The 27,042-nt window shown below is 47.2% G+C and overlaps 2 protein-coding genes across 2 annotated transcripts in view; both read left to right on the top strand.

Moving 5' to 3' along the window:
* Window positions 1-806, top strand: part of LOC116991164 (membrane frizzled-related protein) — a 33,563-nt gene extending 32,757 nt beyond the window's left edge. The window contains exon 14 of the mRNA XM_033049533.1: window positions 112-806. Coding sequence (XP_032905424.1) covers window positions 112-339 — 228 coding nt within the window. The 3' untranslated portion in view covers window positions 340-806. The remainder of the gene's footprint in view (window positions 1-111) is intronic.
* On the top strand, window positions 804-11,890 carry c1qtnf5 (C1q and TNF related 5). Its single transcript, XM_033049507.1, has 4 exons — window positions 804-816; window positions 3,594-3,722; window positions 7,003-7,237; window positions 11,181-11,890. Exons 2-4 carry the CDS (start codon window positions 3,720-3,722, stop codon window positions 11,696-11,698), a joined length of 756 nt encoding a protein of 251 aa, XP_032905398.1. The 5' UTR covers window positions 804-816; window positions 3,594-3,719; the 3' UTR covers window positions 11,699-11,890.
* Window positions 11,891-27,042: the final 15,152 nt, after the last annotated feature.

Below are 27,042 nucleotides of genomic sequence, written 5' to 3'. Positions count from 1 at the left end.
CCTCTATCCCTTATGATCTTAGTTGGGTGTTTGATCCAGTCAAGGTTCCAGTTTCAACCATTCGTAACTTGGATATTACAACACTAACAGCCTATTCTTTCCTTTCCACAGCTCCTGACGGGCTTGGTTTGCTATGAGAATCTTCGCGTGCTGACTTGCAGTATCTTTGTGCCCAAATGCACATGGGATGGTGGTGTCATGCCACCCTGTCAGTCTCTCTGCCTATCTACTGAGAAACAATGCCAACATTCACTCGAGTCTCTGGGCATCATGTGGCCTTTTAACTGTAACATTTTTCCAGATTCTGATGACCCCATTGAATGCGTGGGACCAATCTAACCCACGGCCACATCTGTCTTGGACCCAGAAAGAGAAATTGTTTTAATTGCAACTCACTAACAGCAGCATTTGGGAGACTGCATGAACAAGTTTTGTCAAATGCTAACTATGTATTTCTTTGCTGAACTTGGACAATTTTTTTAAGTCCCCCCCCCCCCACCCCCAATCTGAAGTTTCATTCCTTCTTTGCTGAGACAAAGTCGGCATTCACGAGCTGAGTTGGTCTTGCAGTTGGAGATGGGTGGATGCAGGTCTGGAATATCACAGCTACTGTGAACACTTGTATTGGAACAACGTTTGTTCCAAGGCAAGGCAAACTACAGCAAAAGAATTTGCAGAGAACCAATTATTATCTGAAATATGGTGTCTTCATAACCACAACATGTGTCCGTGAGATGGAAATTGTTTTAAAAACTCATGCAAATCTCGGGCTTCCCCTGGCGCTGATACTCTAACATGCACAAAGACGTTTGCTCTGTGATCTTTCATCATCGGTAGATCCCATGGAGATCAAAGAAGAAAGTTGTGGTATTGTGGGGTGAGGGGCTTATAAATTCATATGTTCTAGGAGCAGAACTAGGCCATTTGTACCCTTCTAGTCAACTCCACCATTCAATCAATGTAGCTTTCATTCTCAATCCCATTCTCTTGCCTTCACCCTATAACATCTGACACCCTTCCTAATCAAAAAAGGGTAAACATGACTGGATAGAGAGACCGAGGTAGGAAGACCAGGAAAGTAGAATAGGTCTAAGATGCTGCGAGGAACGCAGGGATCACTGCTGATTTGTTGATTACGTTTTGTGCCACGTCTGATTTCTTCAATAGACAATAGACCAAAGACTGGGAGAATATGGTGCAAATTTTATTTCTGGTGTTTGCTTTTGCTCAGAGGCAGGTCATGAGAAGTGGGAAGTGTTCCACACTTTCTGGGGTCGCGCTGTGAACTGTTGTTGATGGAACCAGGGCCGGGGGATGTTTGCCTTACAGATGTTGAGTGCGTGATCTATACTATCATATGCTTTAGTCATCACTATGCATACCCCGTAGCCTCTGAGCGAATGCATATCACATACAGAGGGGATTTGACTGAAAAGTGCCAAAGTGTATTAGGTTGGTTTAAAATTTAATGGAAGACGGTTTATAAATGTTGGGTAAATGGGGAAAAAAGTCAATTTGTTTTCCAGTTGGTATCGCTCTGCTACTGGACATTACTGCTGCACCTTTTCTCTCCGGGATACTTTCTACTCCTTCCGTACCTTTGGGCAGCCTTTTCTTTGGAGCAATTGCAGGCTCACATCTTGTTAACTTCCACCCTGTGCAACACTGAATAACCCGTTGATTCGTCAAGGACATGCATTGAATCAATTTGGAATTACCTCGTGAATGGGTGCTGTTTTTTTTAATATAGTCTCTGTATAAACTGTTCACACAACTCACTGAGAGTAAAGGGCCTGTCCCACCAGCATGTGATTGCATGCGTCTAGCGCGACGAAATGTGGTGGCTTGAGGCGTACAGCCTCGCGGGGCCGGTCCCACTTCCAACCGCGGAGCCGTCTGGAGTTGCGCGGGGCTAGTCCCGACATCATACTCACCAGTCAGCTGGGCAGGAGGCGGGCCGACTGAATTTGGACATCGCACGGCATCGGGCGGTTACGTCATCACACAACGACACACCGGGTGGTGACGTCATCGCACAACGCCACACGCTAGGTGTACACCATCAAGACGCTGTGTATGGCATCAAGACGCTGCGTATGGCGTCGAGACGGTGCGTATGGCGTTGAGACGGTGCGTACGGCCTCAATGCGGCTGCGAGCCAACAGGCCGTTGCCGCGCGGAATTTTTGGACAGTGTCAGTTTTTCGGAGCCCCGCGCGATGTCGGGACCAGCCCCGCACAACTCCATACGGCTCCGGCGATCGAAGTGGGACCAGCCCCGCGAGGCCGTACGGCGCAAGCGACCACGTTAGGTCACGCTCGCCGCATGCAGTCGCATGCTGGTGGGACAGGCCCTTAAGACATTTGATTATGCCTGTAAATCCATCTCATTGACCAAGCTATGTCCATTATATCATATGGTTTCAACATTCATGGAGTGCAAATCTAGCACTATAGTCTCCTAGACGGCATCTTTCTTTAAAAACCATCTCTATTGTGTCTTTCAAACCAATCGCCCCCACAGTTCAGCAGATGGCACCAAGCCAACACATACCAGTGAGGTTTTGGGTATGATGCAAAGTGTGTATAGAGTCAGCTAATGTACATGAAGAGTAATAACTTGGCTTCAGTAATGTTATAGTCAGCAACATCAGGAGGGAATAGTAGAAATGTGGAAAATGGTGGAGTGAAAGATAGCTAGACAAATCCACTTTGAACATGGTGAAAACTAGCTGCGTTGCATAATTTTGCCAATTCAAATAACTGATGAAATTTGGGTACAGAAATGAATTTTATTTTTACGTGGTTTCAGTTACTGGTCATTTTTACTTTCGGCTGCATTTAGACATTTGATGCCTCTCGTACTGTCTAATAAGTAGAATGAATTTTGAAAAGTTCTTGCATTTGTATAAAAATAAACTACAGATGGTGAAATCTGAAACAAAACCAAAAGCTCTCCTCAGTCTGTCACCTTAACTCTGTAATTTTCCACAGATGCTGTCTGACCTGCTGTTTCCTGCATCTTCTGTGTTTGTCTTGCATTTATGTAGTGTCCTGTCACTTTACTCACCAGCACCTTGTGCACGATAAATTATTTGATTATTAAGCAAGGAATCTTGATCCCAGGACAAGGAAATAACTTCAAATAATATTTTTAACTTCCTTAGAAAGTCCTGGGTGAAAGAACCAGCTTAACATTTAAAATACAACATCTCTGTCAATAGAACATTTCCTCCATGTTGGATTGCGATGTTCACTTCGAATATGTTATTAATTCTTGGCTAGAACTGAATAGTCAAAGAGCAGTAGGTTTAGAATGTTATGTGATTATAACAGCTTTGATTATCTGTTTTAGTTCATACCCATTATCTTAAAACAAAATGTTGAAAGAGGAACTGCCCTGTGGGAATGGATTTGTTTTTATTCATTCAATTCCACATTTAAATGTGCAATTCGGTCTGTTTTCAGCCCCTGTGTCTTTTCTTGACCTACTGTTTTTTGCTTTGCTATTCCTGGCTCTGCCTCTGAGCACATCAACCATTTCCTGGAGTCTGAGCCTATGAGCAGAAATTTACTCATTCCCTTTGAACTGAGTCGAGTGGAGAAGCCATCTGATCAGGAGACTTTGAGACGGCTAAGAACCATACTGACACCGGCTGTGGGTATTAAAGAACTATCAACTCTCTCACACTTCTTCCAGAAGTAAAACTGTGCACATTTATGGTGAGTTATTTAACGTATTACTTAAAGGGTGTTTCTTTGATTTCCATGGCATTGGAAAGAATGGAACTTAAATCTTATTAACAATACGAGCACTTCCTTAACATGCTCCAGCTGTTGGGGATTGTGTCCCAGATGTTGGCCGTGGCTCGAGTTAAAATATTTTTTGTGGATATACTGAAGTTAGACGGCGTTTAGAGAAGAGTTTTAACTGTTGCATACATGGACTCCCATTGCAGAGAAGTATTTTAGTTTGTAATAAACATTTGAGAATATGGAAAGAGTTTAATACATGGGTTTTTGTTTCACTTAATAGTAAAAGGATTGGGAGTTGATGTCATGAAGAACATTTTAATGGTTATACTTACATTAATTTCTAAGGCAAAAAAATGTTGATGGATGTTTTGCACATTGTTGGAATGATCTATTTGGGTGTGTTATTTCCCACTACATGTGTTTAAAATGGTTGTCTGAACTTCCCTTTGGCAGTTGAATGTTTCATGTTTGTTTTGTGGCAGGTTTGAGTTTATATTAGCAGAATTGAGATTGCTTTGGTCAAAACATTTCATAAACAGTACAAGAAATAATAAGAGTTGAGCTTGCATTTCCTTTAATTAAGGAGCCTCGGCTTTACAGTTAGACGGTGCTTTCAAGTCATTTAATAGAGGGCTCATAACCTGCAACTTACTCCTGGTTCAGATTCCTGCCATGCTCCCCGGTCAATGAACAGCAGCTTGTTGCAATACCAAAACTGTCTTACCTACTGTTAATTCTTTGATCGCCGTCCGATGAGATAAATCAAAGATCATTACTAGTTTAAGCAGACGGTTCCTTAAATCACGTGATGAGCGTTAACAGTCTCCCAGTTTTCACTCTTCACAAATCCACCTGCCCCCTCCTCACCTCACCCTTCGTGTTTGCTGACAGTGGAAGTCAATATATTTAGATATTTGAAGTGTGCACTAGAACGGCACTGATGCAGCGTGCCAATGAAGGTCTGTACACTGGCTAGCTACGTTGTACTTGGTGTACATCAACCGGGTTTTGCACAGTTGCTCAGCCAGATGTGTGCTACCTGCTCCTCCTTTTCCAAAGCTGAGCTACCAAAGTCAATGGCCACAGGACCATTGGTGAGGGAAGAGGCTGGCCGCTGGTTGGCCTGGTGCCAGATCATTGCTGATTTGAAGGATGGACAATGTTGAGACAATGTTGTCAAGAGCAGGACCTCAGAACAGGGGGAGTCTGGAGAAGGGTTCTGTCTCGAAACGTCCAGTATTCTTTTTTTCATCCAAAGATGCTGCCTGATCTGCTGAGTTGCTCCAGCATTTTGTGTCTATCATCAGAACAGGGCGTTCATTTGTTGGGGGGTGCTTGGGCAGGGTGAATGTGACTGACATTGTCAAATTGTTGGGCTGAAAGGGATTGACGAATTGGAGTTGTAAGGTGAGGGAATTCACACTGGCAGCATTGTAGCAATAAATTGGGACCAGCATTTCGTTGTCTCTGTACTGTACACTGACAATGACAATTAAAGTTGAATCTGAATCTGAATCTGAACATTGGGTTGTGATAAGATCGAATAAGAATTGGCAGCATTCAGGGGTTTGACTCCAGCAACACAGAATGGGGAGCAGGGCTGCATTGATTTGGGTCAGGCAGCATTGAGGGTGGAATGAATTGCAGAGAGGCAGGAACAGGCATTGGGATTCACATCATTAGAAGGAAAGATTGCAAATGGCAGCATCACTCTCGATACCACACCACGCTGACAACCCCTTCATTATATTACCCTGTTTCCCAAAATTCGGGGGAAATGGGCAAGTGAAGATGCATTTTTGTGGAACATGTTTTAAAATGCTCTAAAAGAGAGGCAATATCACACAGTACAGACATTATTCTCACACTTAGGTGATAGGAGGCTTATTCAAAGAACTATCCACTAGACATGTCACCCTAGCCCTTTTCCCATTATACTGCATTTATTTTGTCTACTTTCCTTTTGAATGTAACCATTGAATCTGCTTCGCTAACCTTTCACGCAGTGCATGGCAGATCATAACAACTTGACAGATTAAATTTTTTTTTTATCTTATCATCCATTTACTTCTTTTGCTGGTTTCTTAAATGGTGTTCTCTGTTACTGACCCTCCTGCCAGAGAAAGCTCTTTTTTGTTGCTTTTACAAAATTCGGAATGATTCTAAACATCTTTATGAAATTTCCCCTTGACCTGCTTGGAGCAATCTGTTAAATAAGACAATTCCACTCACATAATGAAAGAATGTCAAAGATAGACACAAAATGCTGGAGTAACCCAGCGGGACAGGCAGCATCTCTGGAGAGAAGGAATGGGCGACGTTTCGGATCGAGACCCTTCTTCAGACTGATGTCAGCGGAGTGGGTGGTACAGAGATAAAATGTAGTCGGAGACAGTAAGTCTGGTAGGAGAACTGGGAAGGGGGTGTAGAGAGAGGGAAAGCAAGGGCTACTTGAAGTTAGAGAAGTCAATGTTCATACTGCTGGGGTGTAAGCTTTTAAACCTGTTACACTCACAGTGGTGAAAGAGGCAAATAGCATGCTTGCCTTCATAGGTTGAGGCATAGAATGGAAAAGTAGGGTTGTTATCTTACAACTTAAAAAAACTGGTTTGATCAAACGTGGAACATTGGGTGTATTTCTGGTCACCACAATAGGAAGTGGTTGTGCTGGAGAGAATGTAGAGGAGAGTCATCAAGATGTCTGAATTGAGCACTTTAGTTATGGGGGTGGGGGGGGGGGGCTGGCTGGGGCTGGATAGACCATGCTTGTTTACCCTGGAGTGAAGGAGGCTGAGGGCTGTCCTGATTGAGGTATTTAACATTATAAGGGGTATCGATAAGTAGAATAATTTCACATAGTAGACATATCAAAAACAAGAGGCATAAGGTAAGAGGAAGGAGTTTTAAAGGAATGTGAAGAGAAAGCTTTCTTAATGCAGAACGATTGATATCTGAAACTCATGGCCAGAGGAGGTGATGGAGTTGGATACAATCACTAAGTTTAAGAGACATTAAGACAGGTATTTAAATAGGGAAGGCATACAAAGATATGGGCCTACAGGAGGCAAATGGGATCAGTGTATATGGGGATAAAGGTTAGCATGGGCAAGGTGGGATGAAGGACATGTTGTATACTGTACTATGACCATAACATTGCACTGTAGCCTTTCTCAGGTGTTGAATTTGATCTCTGGAGCAGGGAGATACACTTGCCAAGGCCTAAATGTAGTTCCTTTTATCTCTACAGGGTCAGACTTCCTCCACAAGCCTCAACATGACTCCCCTGGTCATGTCCTTTCTGTTCTGCTTGCTATCATGTGCATCGCCCAACAATGCAGACAATGTACTTACTGGATTTTGTGCTGGTCAGCCAGGAATTCCAGGGACTCCAGGACGGAATGGGCATTCAGGGATGGCAGGTCGGGATGGGCGAAGTGGGAGGGATGGAATGCCTGGAATACCAGGAGGGAAAGGTGACACAGGTAAGCTTCAGTAACATTCCTGGTTGCAATATAAAAAGTAAGATGTGCAATTAGCAAACAATCCCTTCAATGAGGTTACAAAGTAATTTTAGAACAGCAAGATTCAGAGTAGTTGCATTCTTTGGATGAAGATAGTACTCACGATTGTCATAGAACATTACAGCACAAGAACAGGCTCTTCAGTCCACACTGTCTCTGCTAAACATGACGCCAAGAGCATTCGTATGTACCTGCACATAGTCCATATCCATACGCATATCCAATTGAGTCTTAAATGCCACTATCATAAATGTTTCAACTGTGTGTGCATGGCACTCACCACCATCTGTGTGTAAAAAAAACAAAAACAAAGTTGCCCCACACATCTACTTTAAACTTTCCCCCTCTCATCTTAAAGCTATGTATGCCCTCTCGTATTTCATTTTTCCATCCTTGGAAAAAAGTGCTCGTTCTGAATTTCAATCAACTGGTCTTTGCCCACATCAGATGTAGACATGCCCAATAACAATATTCTCCAAAGCTCTTGTCTAATAATGTTGTAGTTTGCCTTATTCCAATTCAGTACTTTCATGCAAGATTCAGCCTTCTCCCTATTCAAAACAATCACAAAACTTATTGAGGTGATTGTTTTCCCCAACTGGCCTTCTCCTGAAACACCAGTCACCTGGTCAGAATCGTTTCCCAACACAAGGTCCAGTATATTCCCTTCCCATGTCAGACATGTTTCCTATGACGTGTTGCATTGCCAGTGCTCATTCTCCATGGCATTCCAATGTGGTCGCTTGGCATTCGCAGACAGTGGCATCAGCTTAAAGAGCCGGTCCCATGAGCATGCGACCTGCATGCGGCAAGCGCGACTAAACCGGAAAATCTATCTATCTGCCTTAAAAATATCCATTGACTTGGCCTCCACAGCCTTCTGTGGCAAAGAATTCCACAGATCCACCACCCTCTGACTAAAGAAATGTCTCCATGTTTCCTTCCTAAAAGAACATCCTTTAATTCTGAGGCTATGCCCTCTAGTCCTAGACTCTCCCACTAGTGGAACCATTACACATTGCTTCATATAAGTCAATGTAATCTGAAGCCATCTGCTAGAGACGGCTAAAGTATTACAGTGGATTAACAGAGATTGCATCAACTTTATAACACAAGTTCAAAGCTAGCTTCTGTAAATAAAACACCTTATTTCCATCCCCCACATTGCATCAGGGTTTGATCGCTTATTACTGTTCTTAATTAAATCCAGCTGGAAGTTTAAAACTTGGTCGGCAGGAGTGAGGGGCCAGGCAGGAGTGATTAACTTTTTATTTTATTTTTGAAAGGAAGTTGGAAAAAGCCTCAGGGACTGCTTTATTTGTTCCCCGATCCCATCGTTTTTCAAAGGATCCAATACATTCTAGGCGTGGCATGGTAGCCCAGCAGTAGAGTTGCTGCCTCACAGCACCAGAGACCCGGGTTTGACCCTGGCTATCCCTGCTGGCTGTAAGGAGATTGTACGTTCTCCCCGTGACCACGTAGGTTTTGCCTGGATGCTCCGGTTTCTTCCCACACTCCAAAGACTTGTAGGTTGATTGGCTTCGATAAAAGTTGTAAATTGTCCCTTGCATGTAGGATAGTGTTAATGTACAGGGATTATTGGTCAGTGCAGGTTTGGCGGGCTGAAAGGGCTGTTTCCAAGTTGTATCTCTAAAACTGAAACTAAAACTACAATTTTACTTGGACATTGTGATTTGTGTGCAACTCATTTACACAGACAGCCTACAATATACAATACAATTTAATTTATTGTCATTTGGACCCCTTGAGGTCCAAACGAAATGCCGTTTCTGCAGCCATACATTACAAACAAATAGACCCAAGACACAACATAATTTACATAAACATCCATCACATCGCTGTGATGGAAGGCCAAAAAAACTTATCTCTCCACTGCACTCTCCCCCCCCCCCGATGTCAGAGTCATAGTCAAAGCCCCCGGCGGGCGATGGCGAATTGTCCCGTGGCCATTAAGCCACGCCGGGTGATGCAAGGTCGCACACCGGGTTCTTGATGTTAGAGCCCCCGGCGTGCGCTCGCAAACTCCCGCGGCCATTCCAAGCTGCGCGGGGCGGTGATGTAAGGCCCCGCTCCAGGTGCTCTTCAACCCCGCAACTCGGGCGGGAGAAGTCGCCGCTGCGGAAGCCCCGAAAAGCGGACTCCCTCCAGGGACCCGCGGGCTCCCGGTGCCGTCCGCCAAACCCGCAGTTGCAGCCACCGAATCTCCGGGGGTCGGGTCGCAGCAGCGTCCACCACAGCTCCACCCGCTCTGGACTCGGCCAGCTCCGCGACGGTGAGGTGAGTAGTCGGCACTAGAGCCCCCGGTCTTCCTGTTGGAGGCCGCTCCTCGTTGCAGCCCCAACGACAACGGAGACCCGGGTCTCCCGTGCAGGGAGAGATTTAAAAGTTACCCCCAACCCCCCAACCCCCCCCCCCCCCCCCCCCCCCACACCACCCCCACCCCCCCACACACATACCCCAACAAAATAACAAAAACTACATTAAAACATAGACATAAAATAATAAAAACGCAGACGGACTGCAGAGGCCGCTGCAGACGAGAGTCGCGCCGCCTACCGAAAGCCTGAGACTTTAATTATAAGAAAACTGATTTTTTTCCTTTCCTGTTTTTGAAGCATCTGATGTTTGATGACTCAAGCTACCAGCTTCCCTGATGGTGGAATAAGAACATGGTTTTCTGGAACGTAACTAGCTAGTCAGTCCCTGTAAAGCCAAGTTAACAATTCAACAGCAATAGCTTGCATTTGTACGCTGGGTGCCCTGAATTATATAAAATGCCTAAAGCCACATAACAGCAGCAGCAAACTGTAAAACCAAATTTGATGTTCTCTCTCTTTAGAAGATGGTAAAAACTGACCAAAAGTTCAATCAATGTTTGATGTTTAAAGAGCATTTTAACAGAGGAGAGTTTCAGAAAGAATTCCAAATCTGAGGCTCAGGCAGCTGAAGGCATTATTACTGCTGGCGGGGTGGAGGGAGTGGAGACGCATTGGAGTCCTGGATTGACAGAAAGCAGAGCTCTTAAAGGAATATAGGGATCCTGATGCTACCCAGCCCCATTTCTTATAAAGCATCATATTGCACATTTAATTCATCTTTTGGAGTTAAACACAGTGATGCAATGCTGATTTGCAGTTTCTTCTTTATGCTATTTGACTGAATTGCATCATCCCCACAACTAGTTACAGCCCACATCTAACAGATGTGTACACCTGAATTACTTTCTACCTGAGCCTGCGACAACTGAAGACAACTGTATCAATTCTATCTTGACTTGGAGCACAATCTATTTAATTCCTGCTCTGTGCAACCCAACGCTCCGTGAATTGGTAAAATGTGGCCACTGAGCATTTTAAATGAATGTAGTTTTGATCCTGAAGTTATGAATGTGGTAAATGCTGAGTTTCAGGCATTGTCAGTTGAACAAACCCACTGCTCAAGTTACTGGGGGAAACTAATCCAATTAATTCTTATCCTTCAATATTCATCCACTGAGGAAAGTGACAGCAATCTAAAATTTTTCACTTAGTTCCTTACATGAAACGCTCTCGGTACATCCAATAGATTTACTATTCCCATTATGAATGAAACAAATGATTAATTTGTTTGTGTGGAAATGTTCTGTTCTAAGGTATTGGCTGGCCACTTAGAGAAGGTGTCAATGTTGCAGAAAAAGAGCAGGGTTATTACAGCATGGCATCAGAGGTGAAAAACCTATCAATAATGAGGACTTAGAGATATGGACATGGGTAGATAGAACATTGTAGTAGCTTTCATCCCCAGTTGGCTGGCCTTCGCTTCCCTAATGATGGGGACACCAAGGTGGATGGGTTGAACCAAAGAATTTGATTGTAATAATCTAATTGATGCTTTTGTTTTCCAGGCTACACTGGGCCAAAGGGGGAGCTGGGTGATGACGGGATACATGGGATACCTGGGGAGAAGGGAGTGAAAGGAGCCGGCACCCCCAGCTTCAACTCCGCGTTCAGCGCCAAACGCTCCAAGACGCACATTTTCCCCCTGACTGACGAGCCGGTCCAGTTCGATGTGGTTCTGCACAATGATCAGCACCACTACAACCCAGCCACGGGGAAGTTTACCTGTGAGATCCCTGGCCTCTACTACTTTGTGGTGCACTCCACTGTTTTCCGAACCAGCCTGCAGTTTGACATCATGAAGAACAATGTGACCATCTCCTCGTTTTTCCAGTACTTCGCCAACTGGCCAAAGCCAGTCTCGCTATCGGGTGGAGCCCTCACCCACCTGAACCCAGGGGAGCAGGTGTGGGTGCAGGTGGTGGTGGGAGAGTACAACGGGATTTACTCCAGCACAAAGACAGACAGCAGCTTTATTGGGTTTCTCCTCTATTCTGACTGGAAAAATGCTCATTTAGTGTATTAATATCCACCACTTCGCTTGCTGTTACACCTTGCATGGATTATTGCATCAAAACTGAATTTTAAACGTTATAATTAGATACACTGTCGTTAGAGATGTACTGTATCTCTGATCAGAGCATCAGCACCTGTCCAATTTGCCTAAAATGCACAGCAGACTTGATGTCTGATTATAAAATGAAATGTTTATTCTCAATTACTTCCTTGTCTCAATTTGTTGGTCCTAATGTTATTCTTGCACAGTTCATCTCCATATCAGTACAAAGACAAGATGTGGAGAGTTATACCCCTGTCCCACTTAGGAGACCTGAACGGAAACCTCTGGAGACTTTGCGCCCCGCCCAAGGTTTCCGTGCGGTTCCCGGAGGTTGCAGGTAGTGGAAGCAGGTAGGCAGACTGACAAAAACCTCCGGGAACCTCCGGGAACCGCACGGAAACCTTGGGTGGGGCGCAAAGTCTTCAGAGGTTTCTGTTCAGGTTTCTTAAGTGGGACAGGGGCATTATATTGCTAACACTTAGCACTTCTTCAGTGGGGAACGTAAGCTGGAGCCTACATTGGGCTCATGATGGGGAATATCATGGCAAGAAGAAGTGTTTCAGCACTCCCAATTACCACAATCCAGGTTTGATATACAGTCAGGAAAATGCTCTTTGGGTGGTATAGTTCGTAGTACTGCTGCCTTGCAGCTCCAGTGATCTGGAGTCGGTCCTGACCTCTGGAGCTATCTGTGTGATGTTTGCTTCCTCTCCCTGTAATTGCGTGGGTTTCCTCTGGGCGCTCTGGCTTCCTCACACATTCCAAATATCTCCAGTTGATAGGTTTAATTGGACACTGTAAATTGTCTCCAAGGTGATGGATCGAATCTGGGGAAAGTTGATGGGAATGTGGGAGAATAAAGTGGGATTAGTGGTCGTAGGGTTATAAATGGTCAACAAAGACTCAATGGGCCAAAGGGTCCGTTTCTCTTCTGTATAATTCTAGGACCACTATAATCGGGCACAGGAAAACACAATCGTGAACGACCCAACCTTGCAAAGTAGAATGTCGTGAGGAGCGAACATAACGTGCAGATAAAGTGGAATGAGAATGAACAAGTATGATGACTGGAAGGTGTTTGCAAGATCTAAAGGAACATCCAAAGGCGAACTGCCTCAAACACCTCAGGCACTGACTGGTCCAGATACCACTGTGGGGAAAATGACTACAGTTCCACGTTATCATTGTCAAAGAACTTGTGAACTCTCAAACGCAAAAACTTGAAAGTTTTCACAAAAGTAAAGCTGGCTGATCCAAACCTCTTCAGTCTAAGAAGGAACTGCAGATGCTGGTTTAAACCGGAGATAGGCACAAAATGCTGGAGTAACTCAGCGGGACAGGCGGCAGGAATGGGTGACGTTTCGGGTCGAGACCCTTCTTCGGACTGGTTAGGGATAAGGGAAACGAGAGATATAGATGGTGATGTAGAGAGATAAAGAACAATGAATGAAAGATATGCATAACGATGATAAAGGAACCAGGCCATTGTAAGCTGTTTGTAGCATGAAAATGAGAAGTTAGTGTGACTTGGGTGGGGGAGGGATAGAGAGAGAGAGGGAGAGAGGGGGAATGCCGGGGCTACCTGAAGTGAGAGAAATCAATATGCATTCCACTGGACTGTAAGCTGCCCAAGCGAAATATGAGATGCTGTTCCTCCAATTTGCCTTTAGCCTCACTCTGACAATGGTGGAGACCGAAGACAGAAAGATCTGTGTCGGAATGGGAAGGAGAATGAAAGTGTCCAGCAACCGGGAGATCAGGTTGGTTCAGGCAGGCTGAGCGAAGGTGTTCTGCGAAATGATCGTTCAGTTGGCACTTGGTCTCGCCGATGTATAAGAGTCCGCATCTTGAACAACGGATACAGCAGGTGAGGTTGGAGGACGTGCAAGTGAACCTCTGCCTAACCTGAAAGGACTGTCGGGGTCCTTGGACAGAGTCGAGGGAGGAGGTATAGTGACAGGTGTTGCATCCTCTTTAGTGTAGGGCTCCCCCCAGTGGTTTGATTTATATCAGCAGTTGTATTGCTGTACCATATCAGTTCAGTCACACTTCATTTATTCCCTTTACTGTTCTACATCCTTCACTTTCAAGATCATCACCTCCTTTGTATCCCTCATAGGCCAACCGCATTTTTTCAAGCTATCTACCCCCCCCCCCCTCCCCCCCCCCCCCCCCCCTCCTCCTCCTCAGCATCTTCATTAACTAATTGTTGCTGATTTCACTTTCCATCTCAGCTTTCCCCAGCCTCTCTCCTCTTGTCATTTGCCCACCTTATCCGACCTGTGGCTAATGTTGTGCTTCCATTGAAGGCTTCATTGCAAAGCTCTGAAAATATAAAGCAGGGAGCTGAGCATCTGTGCCAGGTAAGTTACTGCAGAGGACTTTGAGCAATAAGAGATATATGCGTTTGGATAGATAGATGCTGATTAGGGATAGATAAGGTGGTTTGTCATGGGAGATTGTGTCTCATGGATTTGGTGGTGTTTTTGAAGAAGTATCCATGAAGGTTAACAATGGCAAAGCTGTAGTCTATATGAACTTCAGCAAGGCCTGTGATAAGGTTCTGTATGGTGAGCTGCTCTGGAAGGTTACATTGCATGGCATCCAGGGAGAGCTGGCTGTTTGAATACACAATTGGCTTCATGAAAGGAAGCAGATTCCCTTTGGGGACGGGCATGCAAAGAGTCGTGATGCTCTGGCACCACTCTGCATAGCATGAAAGCAGAGCATGGTAATAGACTTTTTCGGACTGGAGCCATGTGCCTCGGGAGGGTACACAAAAATGCTGGAGAAACTCAGCGGGTGCAGCAGCATCTATGGAGCGAAGGAAATAGGCGACGTTTTGGGCCAAAACCCTTCTTCAGACTGATGGGGGGTGGGGGGGAGAAGGAAGGAAAAAGGGAATTGGTGGATTGGTGCGGGGCCCATTGCTATTTGTATTTTATATGAATGATTTAGAAGAGAATGTGAAAAGCATGATTAGTAACATTTTAATGTAGACAGTGAAGATGGTTATCAAAGCACATCTGGCCTGGCCTTGCCTTGTGGGACCATGTCACCTAGTTGTGTACCCTCTTGGGGGTTAAACATTCCATAGTAGTTGAGACCGATATTGTAACAACATTTAAAATACATTGAGACTGGGACATGGGCAGGAAAGATTTAGAGGGAATATGGGCCAAATGCGAGCAGGTGGGACGGGATTAGATGGGGCAGCATGGACAGGTTGGGTGGAAGGGCCCATTTCCATGCTGTATAACTCTGACTCTAAGCATTTACCCCAATGATCCTTCTAAGAACCTTAAGGTTTTAATGAAAGATAGCATGGAAACAGGCCTTTGGGAAAGGTTAATACTGTAGACGGGGATTCAAAGTTAAAAGGTGGAATAAAATAAATATAAGGGCATCGAGTTTGTCAAGAGTGTTTTATTATCATGTGGCCTTAAAAGGAACAATGAGATTCTAGTGTGCAGCAGCACAGTAGATATGTAAACATGGTACTCTTTAATCAACAACAAAACATTGATGAAAACAGGTTTGCCCTATTACAGAAAGGATGTGACGGCTTTGGAGAGGGTTCAGAAGAGATTTACCAGCGTGCTGCATTGATTAGAGGGTATTAGGTGTAATGAGAGCTTGGACAAACATGGAGCCACAAGGAACTGCAGATGCAGGTTTACAAAATAAGAATAGCTCAGTAAGTCAGGCAGCATCACTGGAGCACATGAATCAGTGATGTTTTGGGTCGGGACTCGTCTTCAGACCTCCTTGGTAATTTCACATAGGCGACAGCCTAACTGTTGCTGGGCTCAAATCCATAGATTGAATCAAGAGTCAAGAGAGAGAGAGAGAGTCGAGAGTGTTTTATTGCCATATGTCCCAGATAGAACAATGAAATTCTTACTTGCAGCAGCACAACAGAATATGTAAACATTGTAAACCATATAATAAATGAGAGAAAAAAAATATTCAGAGTGTGTGTGTGTGTGTGTGTGTGTGTACGTGTGTGTGTTTGTGAGTGTGTGTGTGTGTGTGTGTGTGTGTGTGTGTGTGTGTGTGTGTGTGTGTGTGTGTGTGTGTGTGTGTGTGTGTGTGTGTGTGTGTGTGTGTGTGTGTGTACACATATAGAAAAAATAATTCCCTAAACTGACTAATTAAACAACTATATGCATTCAAAGCAGGTATATGATGTATCTTGACGAATTAAATATGATTGTTTGGGCTGGATTTTAGCCCGTTAGTTTAACGTTGGATTGGATGTTTTAAAAGATTTATTCAACAGGAATTACAATGGTGACTAGAACTGGAAATGCATTACACAGGCCCAGAATCCTAAGCAATGAAAATTGATACATAAATGCATTTGTCCTCTATCTCTCTCTATCATCGTCCATGTCTCTTGTTTCCCTTTCCCCTTTCCCCTGACTCTCAGTCTGAAGAAGGGTCTCGACCCGAAACGTCACCTATTCCTTTTCTCCAGAGATGCTGCCTGACATGCTGAGTTACTCCAGCTGTTTGTGTCACTCTTCGGTTTAAACCAGCATCTGCAATTCCTTCCTACACACGCAGCCCTTTAAGTGTTAGATATACGTTTTCAATGTTCTGGGCCTCCACCTCGGTGAACCAGGAGAGGGAGCTCCAGGACAAAATATAGCTTCATCGTGTACAATGGAATGCTTTTTGGAGACAGGCTGCTGCTGACTCCAAGATATTCTGCAATTATTCTTATCCAGGTATCTCTCTGGAGTTTGTGGTAAGATTAAGACTAAATCTGGAGACTGAAGATAACATACTTGGTGATGAAGAATAGTGGTAATCCTAAATGGAGCACTGAAGAGGGTGAATTAAATAGCCACACTATCTTTAATTCTACCTGAGCTGCCCCCCATCCTTTTCTTCCCAGCCTTGCACTTATCCTCCTTACCCTTTCAATGCACCTACTCTAAATGCTTCCTGGGGCAGTGACTATCATTCATTTGGTAGAGATCTTATTCTTAAAGATACAGGAGATTGCAGATGTTGGATACTTGTACAATGTGAAAGTGGTGCACTATGTAATATCGCAACACTGACGAAGCATCTGACAAACACATGAAATGCCAAATTTATAGCCCTGTGCTAATAAGTGGAATTAGGAAAGATTGCTACTGAATGGTTGACATAGGGATGGTATTACTCTCTGAACCTATTACATTTTTACATGAGTTCAGTTGTCGAGTTGCTCCGACCTCTTTACCTTGTTATGTTGCAATATCCCAAGTTCCAACTTTGAGTCAATCAACATCAAAAACAGCAGGATGAATGAAGAGTTCTTGGTTTTAACTTCTAACTATCTTGCATGACATCCCAAATGGCATTCATCTTCTGTCGTGTGTCGTTTAGACCTGCAGCTCCAGGTTGAGTCGAGCCAGGCCAATGTGTCATCGTCCAGGTCAATCAGACCTCATTCACCATTCGGTGGCTGGTGATTGGGGCAACTGGTGACGATGTGCTCCACTGTCTGTGTTGGGTCCCCACACTCGCAGGAGGCGCTGTCCACGAGGCCCCACCTCTTCATCGCTACTCCATTGCGTCCGACGCCTGTCCTCAAGCGGTTGAGGGTTGTCCACTGCTTTCGGGGCGGGTCCTGGCCAGGGACGTCCATGAGGTCATTGATGTAATGGTGTAGCCTGGATGGTGTAGCCTAGACTTCCACTGGTCTCTCCATCTCGTCTTGACCCTGGCGGCCTTGGAAGCATCAGCCGGTGTTGTGCAGAGCAGCTCTTGGGCTTGCGTGGCAAAGAGGTGCCTTAATGTAGGGGTTTTGCGTTTCCCTTTACTCCACTTCGGGCCCAACTGCCCGAGTTATTCTCTCCCTTGTCGGAGGGTCAAACGGCCACCACTCCACTCGAGCGGTTTCCAAGAGAGAGAATACAACAAAAGGGATTCCCCTACGTTCTAGACCTCGGAATTATGGTGGGATATGATAAAAAGGTTGAATTGACCAGAGTGTGCTGATGAGAGAAAACAGAAACCAAGATGGACTCAAAGCAAGTCTAAAATTTACAGGCTTTATTAAACAATGAGAAATCGAATCTCACCAACACTACATAATACGTGGCTAAACTTATGCTTTAAACTAAGACTATGGACGGAAAACTATCGGGCACGTCGTAAAACTTAATTTACACAATTTTACTCCCCTTTCCCTTTCCCCTTCTCAACCACTATCCTATTTCGGGAATTTCACCAGGTCACCGGGATACTCACAGCTAGGTCGATGCAGGCATACGAGCTGTCCAGCAGAGCAGAAAGAGAGCGAGTTCTGGCTTGACTCCGGCTTTTATACCTGAGCTTCCTTTGAAACCCCCAGGTGGTCCTCTGGATAAAAGGGTTCTTTTGATGATTCCCAGTTTCGATCTGGCATGAACAATAGGCTTCCGATGATAAGGGGTTTGCTGATGTCATGATCCCTCAGCCTGATCGTTACCCCATCGCCTGGATGAGCTCCTATTGATCGATGGATGGGTCATCCAAGATGGTGATTGTGCTTGTGCTGGCCTGTTTACCACCGTCTGCTGAGGCTTGGTTCCTTCCTTTGTGTATCCAAGATAATCTCGTTATCTCCGTCTCAGCCTTTCCTGCCCACACCATTCGCTTAGTTGTGTGATGCCCAAGTCCACAGGCCAGACAGGTTTGAAACTTGAAACTGATTCTTTCTTTGTGGATTGGGGGTTTTTCCGTTGCAGCCAGCAAATCTGTCTTTTTAAAATATCCATGTCCTTATCCGAGTTCTTCCATTATTTTGGAGGATTTGCCCCAATAACTTACATGCCCCTACGATACGTCCAGGCTTGCACGGACTGTATCGATTGGCAAAGTTAGTGGGCAATCCTCCAGCCTCAAGAGCTGTAAACACTCCTGGTGAGAAGGTGAAATTATGTACCCCGAAAGCCCCCTTAATTGCTAACTAGGCCCTCGAAGCACATTAACTTACACTATACACCTTTTACTTTACATCAATCCCACAAATCATACAGTACCCTCACGACCATTCCCTGAAAATGCAGGGATTACAACATATGTACAAAAACTATTGCACTAGAGTACAGACATTTTACAGTGATGGGGTGTCGTTACGGTGACGTCGGGCGGCTCGATTTACCAGCTGTTGTAATTTGGCCATCCTCCTCCGCCTTTTAAATTTGCAATGAATGCATAGCAAATACACCACAATTATCATCTGGCAGATGATCAGAACATGGGACACGATGCGGACCCATGCTGGAACTATGATCCAGGACTCCAGGTCCCACCAACGTGGAGACTTGATCTCTTCGATCTCCCTGGCGATATCCAGAGTCTTTTGTTCCAGGGAGAAGAAGTGTTTGTGCGACAACTCGACCGCCACCAGCAATTCTTTTAATTTTTTTCATTCACTGGGGGAATATCATACCCAAAATGGGCAACATAGTTAAATAAGTCAGTTACATTTTCTCGTACCGAGAGGTGAACCGAAGAAGGTTCCGGGATGGGTAATATTCGCTGCTGTGCCACATGGACATCTGCCCTGGGTTTAAAGCAGAAGCTGCTGTGCGGTATTGGGCACCACAGCTGTGATCCGTGCTGATACCGCTGGGCACTTGTGGTGACACAGTACGTCCCACTGCCTATATACGCCACCTGTGGAGGGACATGGTCTGCCGCCATCGCCTCCATGGTGCAGTTTATAGGCTGTGCCCCAACAGTCCTGAACCCACACTGAGGCCTAGCCTCAGCGCCCATGTGCTGGGGACACAGGAATACCTGTGCTCCCTGGCTCCGACAACCCAAAAGGTCAATGCCTGTCACAGCTTGCTCCCTCACTATGACATAGGGCGGGACCTTCCCGTAGCGAATATGCACCCCCCCCACGAACTACTCCCACGTTCTCCACTCGGTACAGAGGAGCTGGTCGTGCCGAGGTTCCCATCACCGGGATTCTTACGACCACTCCCATTATGGTGTGATTGGATTTTCCGCAATCCACCGGTACCGGGTAGGCCTCGGAGGCCACACGAAGCTGACAAGGACTCACAGTGCTGTTATAAGGGTGTAGCGCTGCTAGGTGCTGGTTGCTTATCCAGGAGGGGACCCGACCTTGCCTCAGGTCTTCCAGGTTGCTCCTCCCCTCCCCCAACAACCACGCACCATACAGCCCACACACCTCATTCTGTGCAGCCTGATCGGACGCATTCCGGTCCTCTTTAATCAAAGCGTTTATCGTTTTTGCATGTGTCTCCAATTGTGCTATGATTCTCTTCGTGCAGTCCCGATCCTACCACCGCATTTTCCTCCCCCAGAACCTTTCGCAACTGGCCCTTCAACTGATTGATCTGCAGGGCCAGTTTTACGTTGTCCATGCTATTAATAATAGACGTCCCCGTGTTAAATGCTGTGAACCCGTCGTTAACCCGTCTTTGCCTACCGGACCCCAAAGTGAAATCCCCTCCCCCGCGGTACATCTCTTCTATGTCTATGTCCCCAAAATCCAGGTTGTGGAATTTCTGGAACATGTCTTTTAGCAGGGCCTGATATAATAATTCCGTCTCGCGGGGGCACCATGCGGGTAACCGCACTTCAGTCAAATTTAATACTACTGAGGCCACAGCGTAATGCACTCCCTGGTACAGCACCCTTTTGGTTGGGACAAGTGCTAACCCATTCTCCGGCCCTTTGGTGGTGGTTGGACAGTTGTGAGGGTCGATCGGTTGGGCTGTGGGTAGGGGCTTCTTCACCTGAACCAGCAATTCGGTGGCTTTTACTGTCATCCCAGTCCTGGGGGCCACACATGCCTGCCCACTGCGGTCCCAATCTATCCCGTTCCCGGGGTCCTGCCACCACTTGACGAAAGTGATTGATGCCCCTACCGGACACACCTTGGCAGACCCCCATAGACATAAATAAAGCCCCTGGTCATAGGCCCACCATTTGTCCCAACATACAGTGATCCCTCCCGGTGACCCCGTGATGGTCCGGTAGGTATCATTGTCCAGTCTTTCCCAGTCCGAGGATCGATCCCTCATGTCCGAGCTCAGCTTCCTGAGCCACCACCATCTCCCCAAAGGAACGTCCCCCTTACAGGTTAAACACACCCACCTGCCCTCAGTCACCCTAACCCGGTCGGTAGCCATCTGTATCTCGGCACAGGGTACGGATGCTTCCCCGTAGGCGAAGCTCCTGTGGCTGGAGAACCTGGTCGAGTTCGACCCCAGCCACACAGGCCATCTCCCCTCATGGGAGTATCCGGCCTGGCTATCCGCTACCAGGTTTCCTTGCCCAGTAGACACGAGGGGTGCTCTGTCCCCTGAGCACCCATATACGATGGACTCCTCCGTGTTCCCGCGACGCGCCACGCACATCCGGAGGCACATCATTGCCATCATCCATACGGCGGGGCTACCCATCTGGAAAACAAAGCAAAACACCTCCTTGCCTCCACAAAGCTTTCCGCCTAAAATGGCATTTGGGGTTTTGATTTTGTCTCTTGTGGTTTACTTTTCCACAGCACATCCCTTCGATCCCGTACTGTCTGTCCCTGTACTCCCCTGTAGCTATACAAAACCCTATATCTAATTACGCTAACTACATCTACTTACACACAAACCAATGCTATATACAACGCCACCCGTCTCCGGGTGGCCAACTCATAACTGGTCCCCGTCACGCTGGGGCCATCCCTCTGTTGGGCCCTCCCGTGCAGGCCAGAACTCCTCCTGTCGAGGGGCCTGACTGCCCCTCACCTCCCTGTGCACTACGGGGTTTTGAGATACCCCTACGTTCCCTGTGGAGACTGGGCACCCTCCAGCCGCACTCCGTAGTGCCCTGTTTTGGCCACTCTCCTTCCCGGCCCTCCTGTGGCCGGCCCTAGCCCTAGGTTTATTTAAGGATGGGGACCACCTTACTGGGGGTTTAGTGACCCTGTCACTCCTACGTCTGACCGGGGGTTCCCACACCAGAGGTGATACTTCCATCTCCTCTGCTTCTGCTAGTTCTGCCTCTCTTAGGCAGTCTACGGTACCTGCCTGCGGAGGGCTGGAGTCAGCCTCCTTCTCCGCTGCTTCCAGTCCTTGCCCTGGAACACAGCCGGCTACTTCAGGCTGACTACCTGTGGACTCGCCTGGCTCCCCTACGGTTTCCACATTAACCCGGGTCTGTTCCTGATCCTGTTCTCTGACATGTACCCCTTTCTTACTTTTCCCTGCCCTTGTGGGGTCAAACAATTTACACTGGTTGATGTGGAACCATTTGACTCTACGGGGAAGCTGAATGGCATACACCATGGGACTGGCTTTGTCCACTATGTTGTATGGGCCCGCATACAAGGGTTCAAACACCCCTTCCCTAGCATATCTCCTGACCATTACCTGGTCTCCCACTGCCCACTCGCAATGCCTGCGAGGCTCCAGCAGTAGCTTGTTTCTTTGGTGCTGGGCCCCCATGTTTCTGGCTGCCTGCCAGTGAACCTGCCTAAGTTGTTCAAATAGCCTCTTGGCAAACTTGTCCTGGTTCACTTCCCTGAGCTGTCCCTCTGTTAGGGCTGGGACCATAACGTGCATAGGCGTTCTCATGACCCGGCCCGTCATCAGCTCATGGGGAGAGTACCCCGTACTCCTGGACTGGCTGGCCCGAATCCCCAAAAGGACCAGGGGTAAAACCTCCACCCACCGGTTGGGTGAGTCCCCTGTTTCCTTCCTTATCCTTTCCTTTATTGTCCGGTTCAACCGCTTTACCGGACCTGAGGACTGGGGGTGGTAGGCCACATGCCACTTGGCCTTGATGCCCAGTATTCTAAGGGTGGGCTGCATGACCCGTCCTGTGAAATGGCTCCCCTGATCTGACTCCACGAACTGTGGGAGTCCCCACCTGGTGAACACCTCCCTAACCAGGATTTTTGCCGTACCCATAGCGGTGGCTGCTCTGCAAGGGAGGCCTCTACCCATTTTGAGAACACATCCACAAGGACTAAGCAGTACTTGTAACCCCCTTGAGCAGTTGGAAGGGATCCGATGTAGTCGATTTGAATCGACTGCCATGGCCCCTCCACCCTCCTGATGTGTCCCATGGAAACCTTCCTTTTCTGGGGGTCTGGGTTGTTTGCTGCGCAAACCAGACAGCTTGCACAAAGGTCGCGAACGTCTTCCCTGAGCCCTGGCCACCATCCTGCCATCTCTACTCGCTGCCATGTGGCCTCTGGCCCGGGGTGACCTGCCCCTGGACCCTCATGGGCTAGTTTTAAAAATTCCCTTCTGTACAGGGAAGGCACTACCCACTTATCTCCCTTGAATAACATGCCTTCCTTTACTGACATGTCTTTACCCCCATATAGTCCCTCTATTTTCTCCTGCCTGCAAATGGTTGCTGAGGCAGCCTTTAAAATAGGGTCTTGTGCCTGGACCGTGGTCAGGTCCAGGGCCAAAACCACTCCCGCACTCTCCTTTTCTCGAGGCTGTTTCCTGGCTGCAGCTACCTGTCCTTCCTCATAGGGGTCCCATGCTTTCCCACTCCTGGCTCCTTCTCTGGCCAACTGATTTCCCTCGCCTCGTGGACTATAGGGCGCCCTACTAGATAGAGGGGATGTACGGGGGTTGTCCGTATGGACAATGCTACTGGAAGCACCAATGTCCAGCAGATAACTCCCGACCACATCCTGGACCTCCATCTTGACCCAGGGTCTCCCACATGGGCCACACTCTAACGGGCATAGGAATGTGGGCTGTTTCGCTGGCAGTCATAAAGGTGCCGGGGGCGTGGATACGGGCGCACCCTGGCCTGTTGCCATGGCTACCTGTCCGGACCCTCCCGCCTTTGACTGCAAATAGTTCAATAGATCTTTTATATCTATTGTTACCTTCGGGGCTGGGTCGGCTGTTCCCGGGGTCCTATCCCCCACTGCTCTACTTGGGTTTCTGCACTCCCTCTTGTAGTGCCCGGGCTTCCCACACCCGTAGCACACCAGCCTCATCTCGGAAGAGGTCTGGCTGCCTTCCTGTTTCCACTGCCTCCTTTTGGGGGGTGCCGGTACTATTTTGTGCACCTTGCCCTTAAAGGGCTTCTCCTCACTTCTCTCCCCATTGCAGTATGCAAGGGTGAGCTTCCTGATCACCTCCGCCTCGTTAAGGTTTGGGTCAGCTGGGTCGAACCAGTGCTCGGCCTTTGCCCTAACTCGCGGGAGGCAATTCGCCACCAGAGTCTTCAGCCAGTGAGCTGTTCTCTCATCTAAATTCTGCCTATCTAAAGACATCCCACACGCTCCCTCATACACTGCCCACAGCCTGTCTGCGAACATGTCCGGGGACTCAGCTACCTGCTGCTTCGTCTCCCCCACCCTGGTGAAAGGACTACCCTGATTCAACCCCATGGCCTCCAGAACCGCTGTCTGTGCCGCTACCCATGTTTCAGGTCTTCCCCCTTCCCTGGAGGTCACCGCCTTGCATAGGTATGAATCTAGGGTCATCAGTAGCAGCTTTACCCGTTCTAACTCATCGCTATCGTTTATGTCGGCTGCCTGCTGCACCTCCATAAAATGCAATGACGGGTCTCCCGCCCTGGTTAACTTGGGAACGTGAGCCACCATCCCCCTCAGCACATGTGCCCCATGGGGAATGATGATATCACTCTCTATGGGCCCCCTATCTGCCTGCCCTACCGGGGGACCATATTTCCTTTGCCGTACCGGGCACATCTGCCCTACCCAGGGCTGTTGCCCATTTACCCCCGGCTTTCCCACCATGATCGGTAATCCCACCACCTCGTGGTGTGCTACACATGGCGCGGAAGCCGCTAACTGATGCTCTCCCGCCCCTCCTTGGGCCTGTCCCTCCCCGGACAACCCGAACCCCACCTGCCGACCCGGACCTATCCCCGGCGCCTCAAGAGGCGGTCTATTCCCCTTTGCCCCTGGGGAATCATCTGCTGAGGGAAGCCCTCTGCCCCCGGGGGACCCCCCTGGTCCTACCAGGTGAACCCGTCCCCTAGTCTTGGACAGAGTCTCCTCCAGCAAGGCCCGTGATCACTATCCCCTAGCTCGCTACGGGCCACCCTGTATGCTGCTTGGATATCTTGGAACTTTCCCTCCAGTTCCCTGCACTTCTGTGTACTCTGAACCAGGAGTTCCTGGGCGTTCCGTTCCCTCTCCTTTGCCTCTACCACCTGGCATTGGAGGAATTCCTGGGCATTTCTGTGGGACTCCCTCGCCTGCAAGATACACTGCCTGGCTTTACTGCATTCCTCAGATAGCCCTTCCCCTTCTCTAGCGCTTTCTTCAGCGCTGGCCCTAGCTTCTCTCAGTTGCTCTTCCAGTCTATCTACCTGTCTCTGCATTTTGGCTACCTGCTGTGATAGGCACGCTAGCCAAACTGCCTTTTCCTGCCCTTTATTATACGCTTTGCTTTCCGTCCATTGAGCAGCAGCTACTGCAGGCTGCTGTGCTGTCAACAATGCTATCACCCATTGTTTGGTGAGATTGATCTTTTTAAACAGATAAGAGGAGATTCTCTCCTCCATCTTGCTACGTTCTCTTACCCCCTCTGGCAAATCACATATCCCAAACCACCGAGGTCCTGCCGCGGTCGCCATTCTGTAGGGGTTTTGCGTTTCCCTTTACTCCACTTCGGGCCCAACTGCCCGAGTTATTCTCTCCCTTGTCGAAGGGTCAAACGGCCACCACTCCACTCGAGCGGTTTCCAAGAGAGAGAATACAACAAAAGGGATTCCCCTAGGTTCTAGACCTCGGAATAATGGTGGGATATGATAAAAAGGTTGAATTGACCAGAGTGTGCTGATGAGAGAAAACAGAAACCAAGATGGACTCAAAGCAAGTCTAAAATTTACAGGCTTTATTAAACAATGAGAAATCGAATCTCACCAACACTACATAATACGTGGCTAAACTTATGCTTTAAACTAAGACTATGGACGGAAAACTATCGGGCACGTCGTGAAACTTACTTTACACAATTTTACTCCCCTTTCCCTTTCCCCTTCTCAACCACTATCCTATTTCGGGAATTTCACCAGGTCACCGGGATACTTACAGCTAGGTCGATGCAGGCCCACGAGCTGTCCAGCAGAGCAGAAAGAGAGCGAGTTCTGGCTTGACTCCTGTTTTTCTACCTGAGATTCCTTTGAAACCCCCAGGTGGTCCTCTGGATAAAAGGGTTCTTTTGATGATTCCCAGTTTCGATCTGGCATGAACAATAGGCTTCCGATGATAAGGGGTTTGCTGATGTCATGATCCCTCAGCCTGATCGTTATCCCATCGCCTGGATAGGCTCCTATTGTCTCGATGGATGGGTCATCCAAGATGGTGATTGTGCTTGTGGTGGCCTGTTTACCACCGTCTGCTGAGGCTTGGTTCCTTCCTTTGTGTATCCAAGATAATCTCGTTATCTCCGTCTCAGCCTTTCCTGCCCACACCATTCGCATAGTTGTATGATGCCCAAGTCCACAGGCCAGACAGGTTTGAAACTTGAAACTGATTCTTTCTTTGTGGATTGGGGGGTTTTCCGTTGCAGCCAGCAAATCTGTCTTTTTAAAATATCCATGTCCTTATCCGAGTTCTTGCATAATTTTGGAGGATTTGCCCCAATAACTTACATTAATAAATGGCATTCATTTCTGGGAATGATTTTTGCCATTTTCACTGGAATTTCATTGGAATAATGATCAGGCATGTGCGCAGCCAAGCAGTGATGACTAATGTCTTCAAGTTGTATTCCAAGTTAGTCACGGATTTATCTTTGCAGAAACATAAAAATGCAGAATTGTATTTTCCACACCTTTCACAGAATATCCCGTTGCAATTCAAATCCCAGTGAGGTTTAGCCAATGCGTTAATATACAGAACGCAGCAGCCAGCTCCAACAATCAGTATTCAACAGTACACTGTCAAGCCTGAGCTGTTGTGCATGATTGTAAACCTATTGTCTTCAGACACACAAACATGGATTAGGTGCAAGCAGGTAAGAGTTGGTCTAGGCATCATGCTCAGTGGAGACATTGTGGACTGAAAGGCCTGCACTTCTCTAATACGATTCTACAAATGTTCTAAACATTTGGCATGAACCATCTACTTGTACCACTATACAGGTGAGGAATATAGAAATATAGAAAATAAGTGCAGGAGGAGGCCATTCGAGCCAGCACCGCCATTCATTGTGATCATGGCTGATCATCCTCAATCAATAACCCGTGCCTGCCTTCTCCCCATACCCCTTGATTCCACTAGCCCCTAGAGCTCTATCTAACTGGATGCAGTTATTATATTACTGCATTAGAGCCTAGGTTGTGGC

This window comes from Amblyraja radiata, chromosome 33 (assembly GCF_010909765.2).
Source record: "Amblyraja radiata isolate CabotCenter1 chromosome 33, sAmbRad1.1.pri, whole genome shotgun sequence".
Taxonomy (NCBI): Eukaryota; Metazoa; Chordata; class Chondrichthyes; order Rajiformes; family Rajidae; genus Amblyraja; species Amblyraja radiata.
This window is presented reverse-complemented; position numbering and strand designations above follow the sequence as displayed.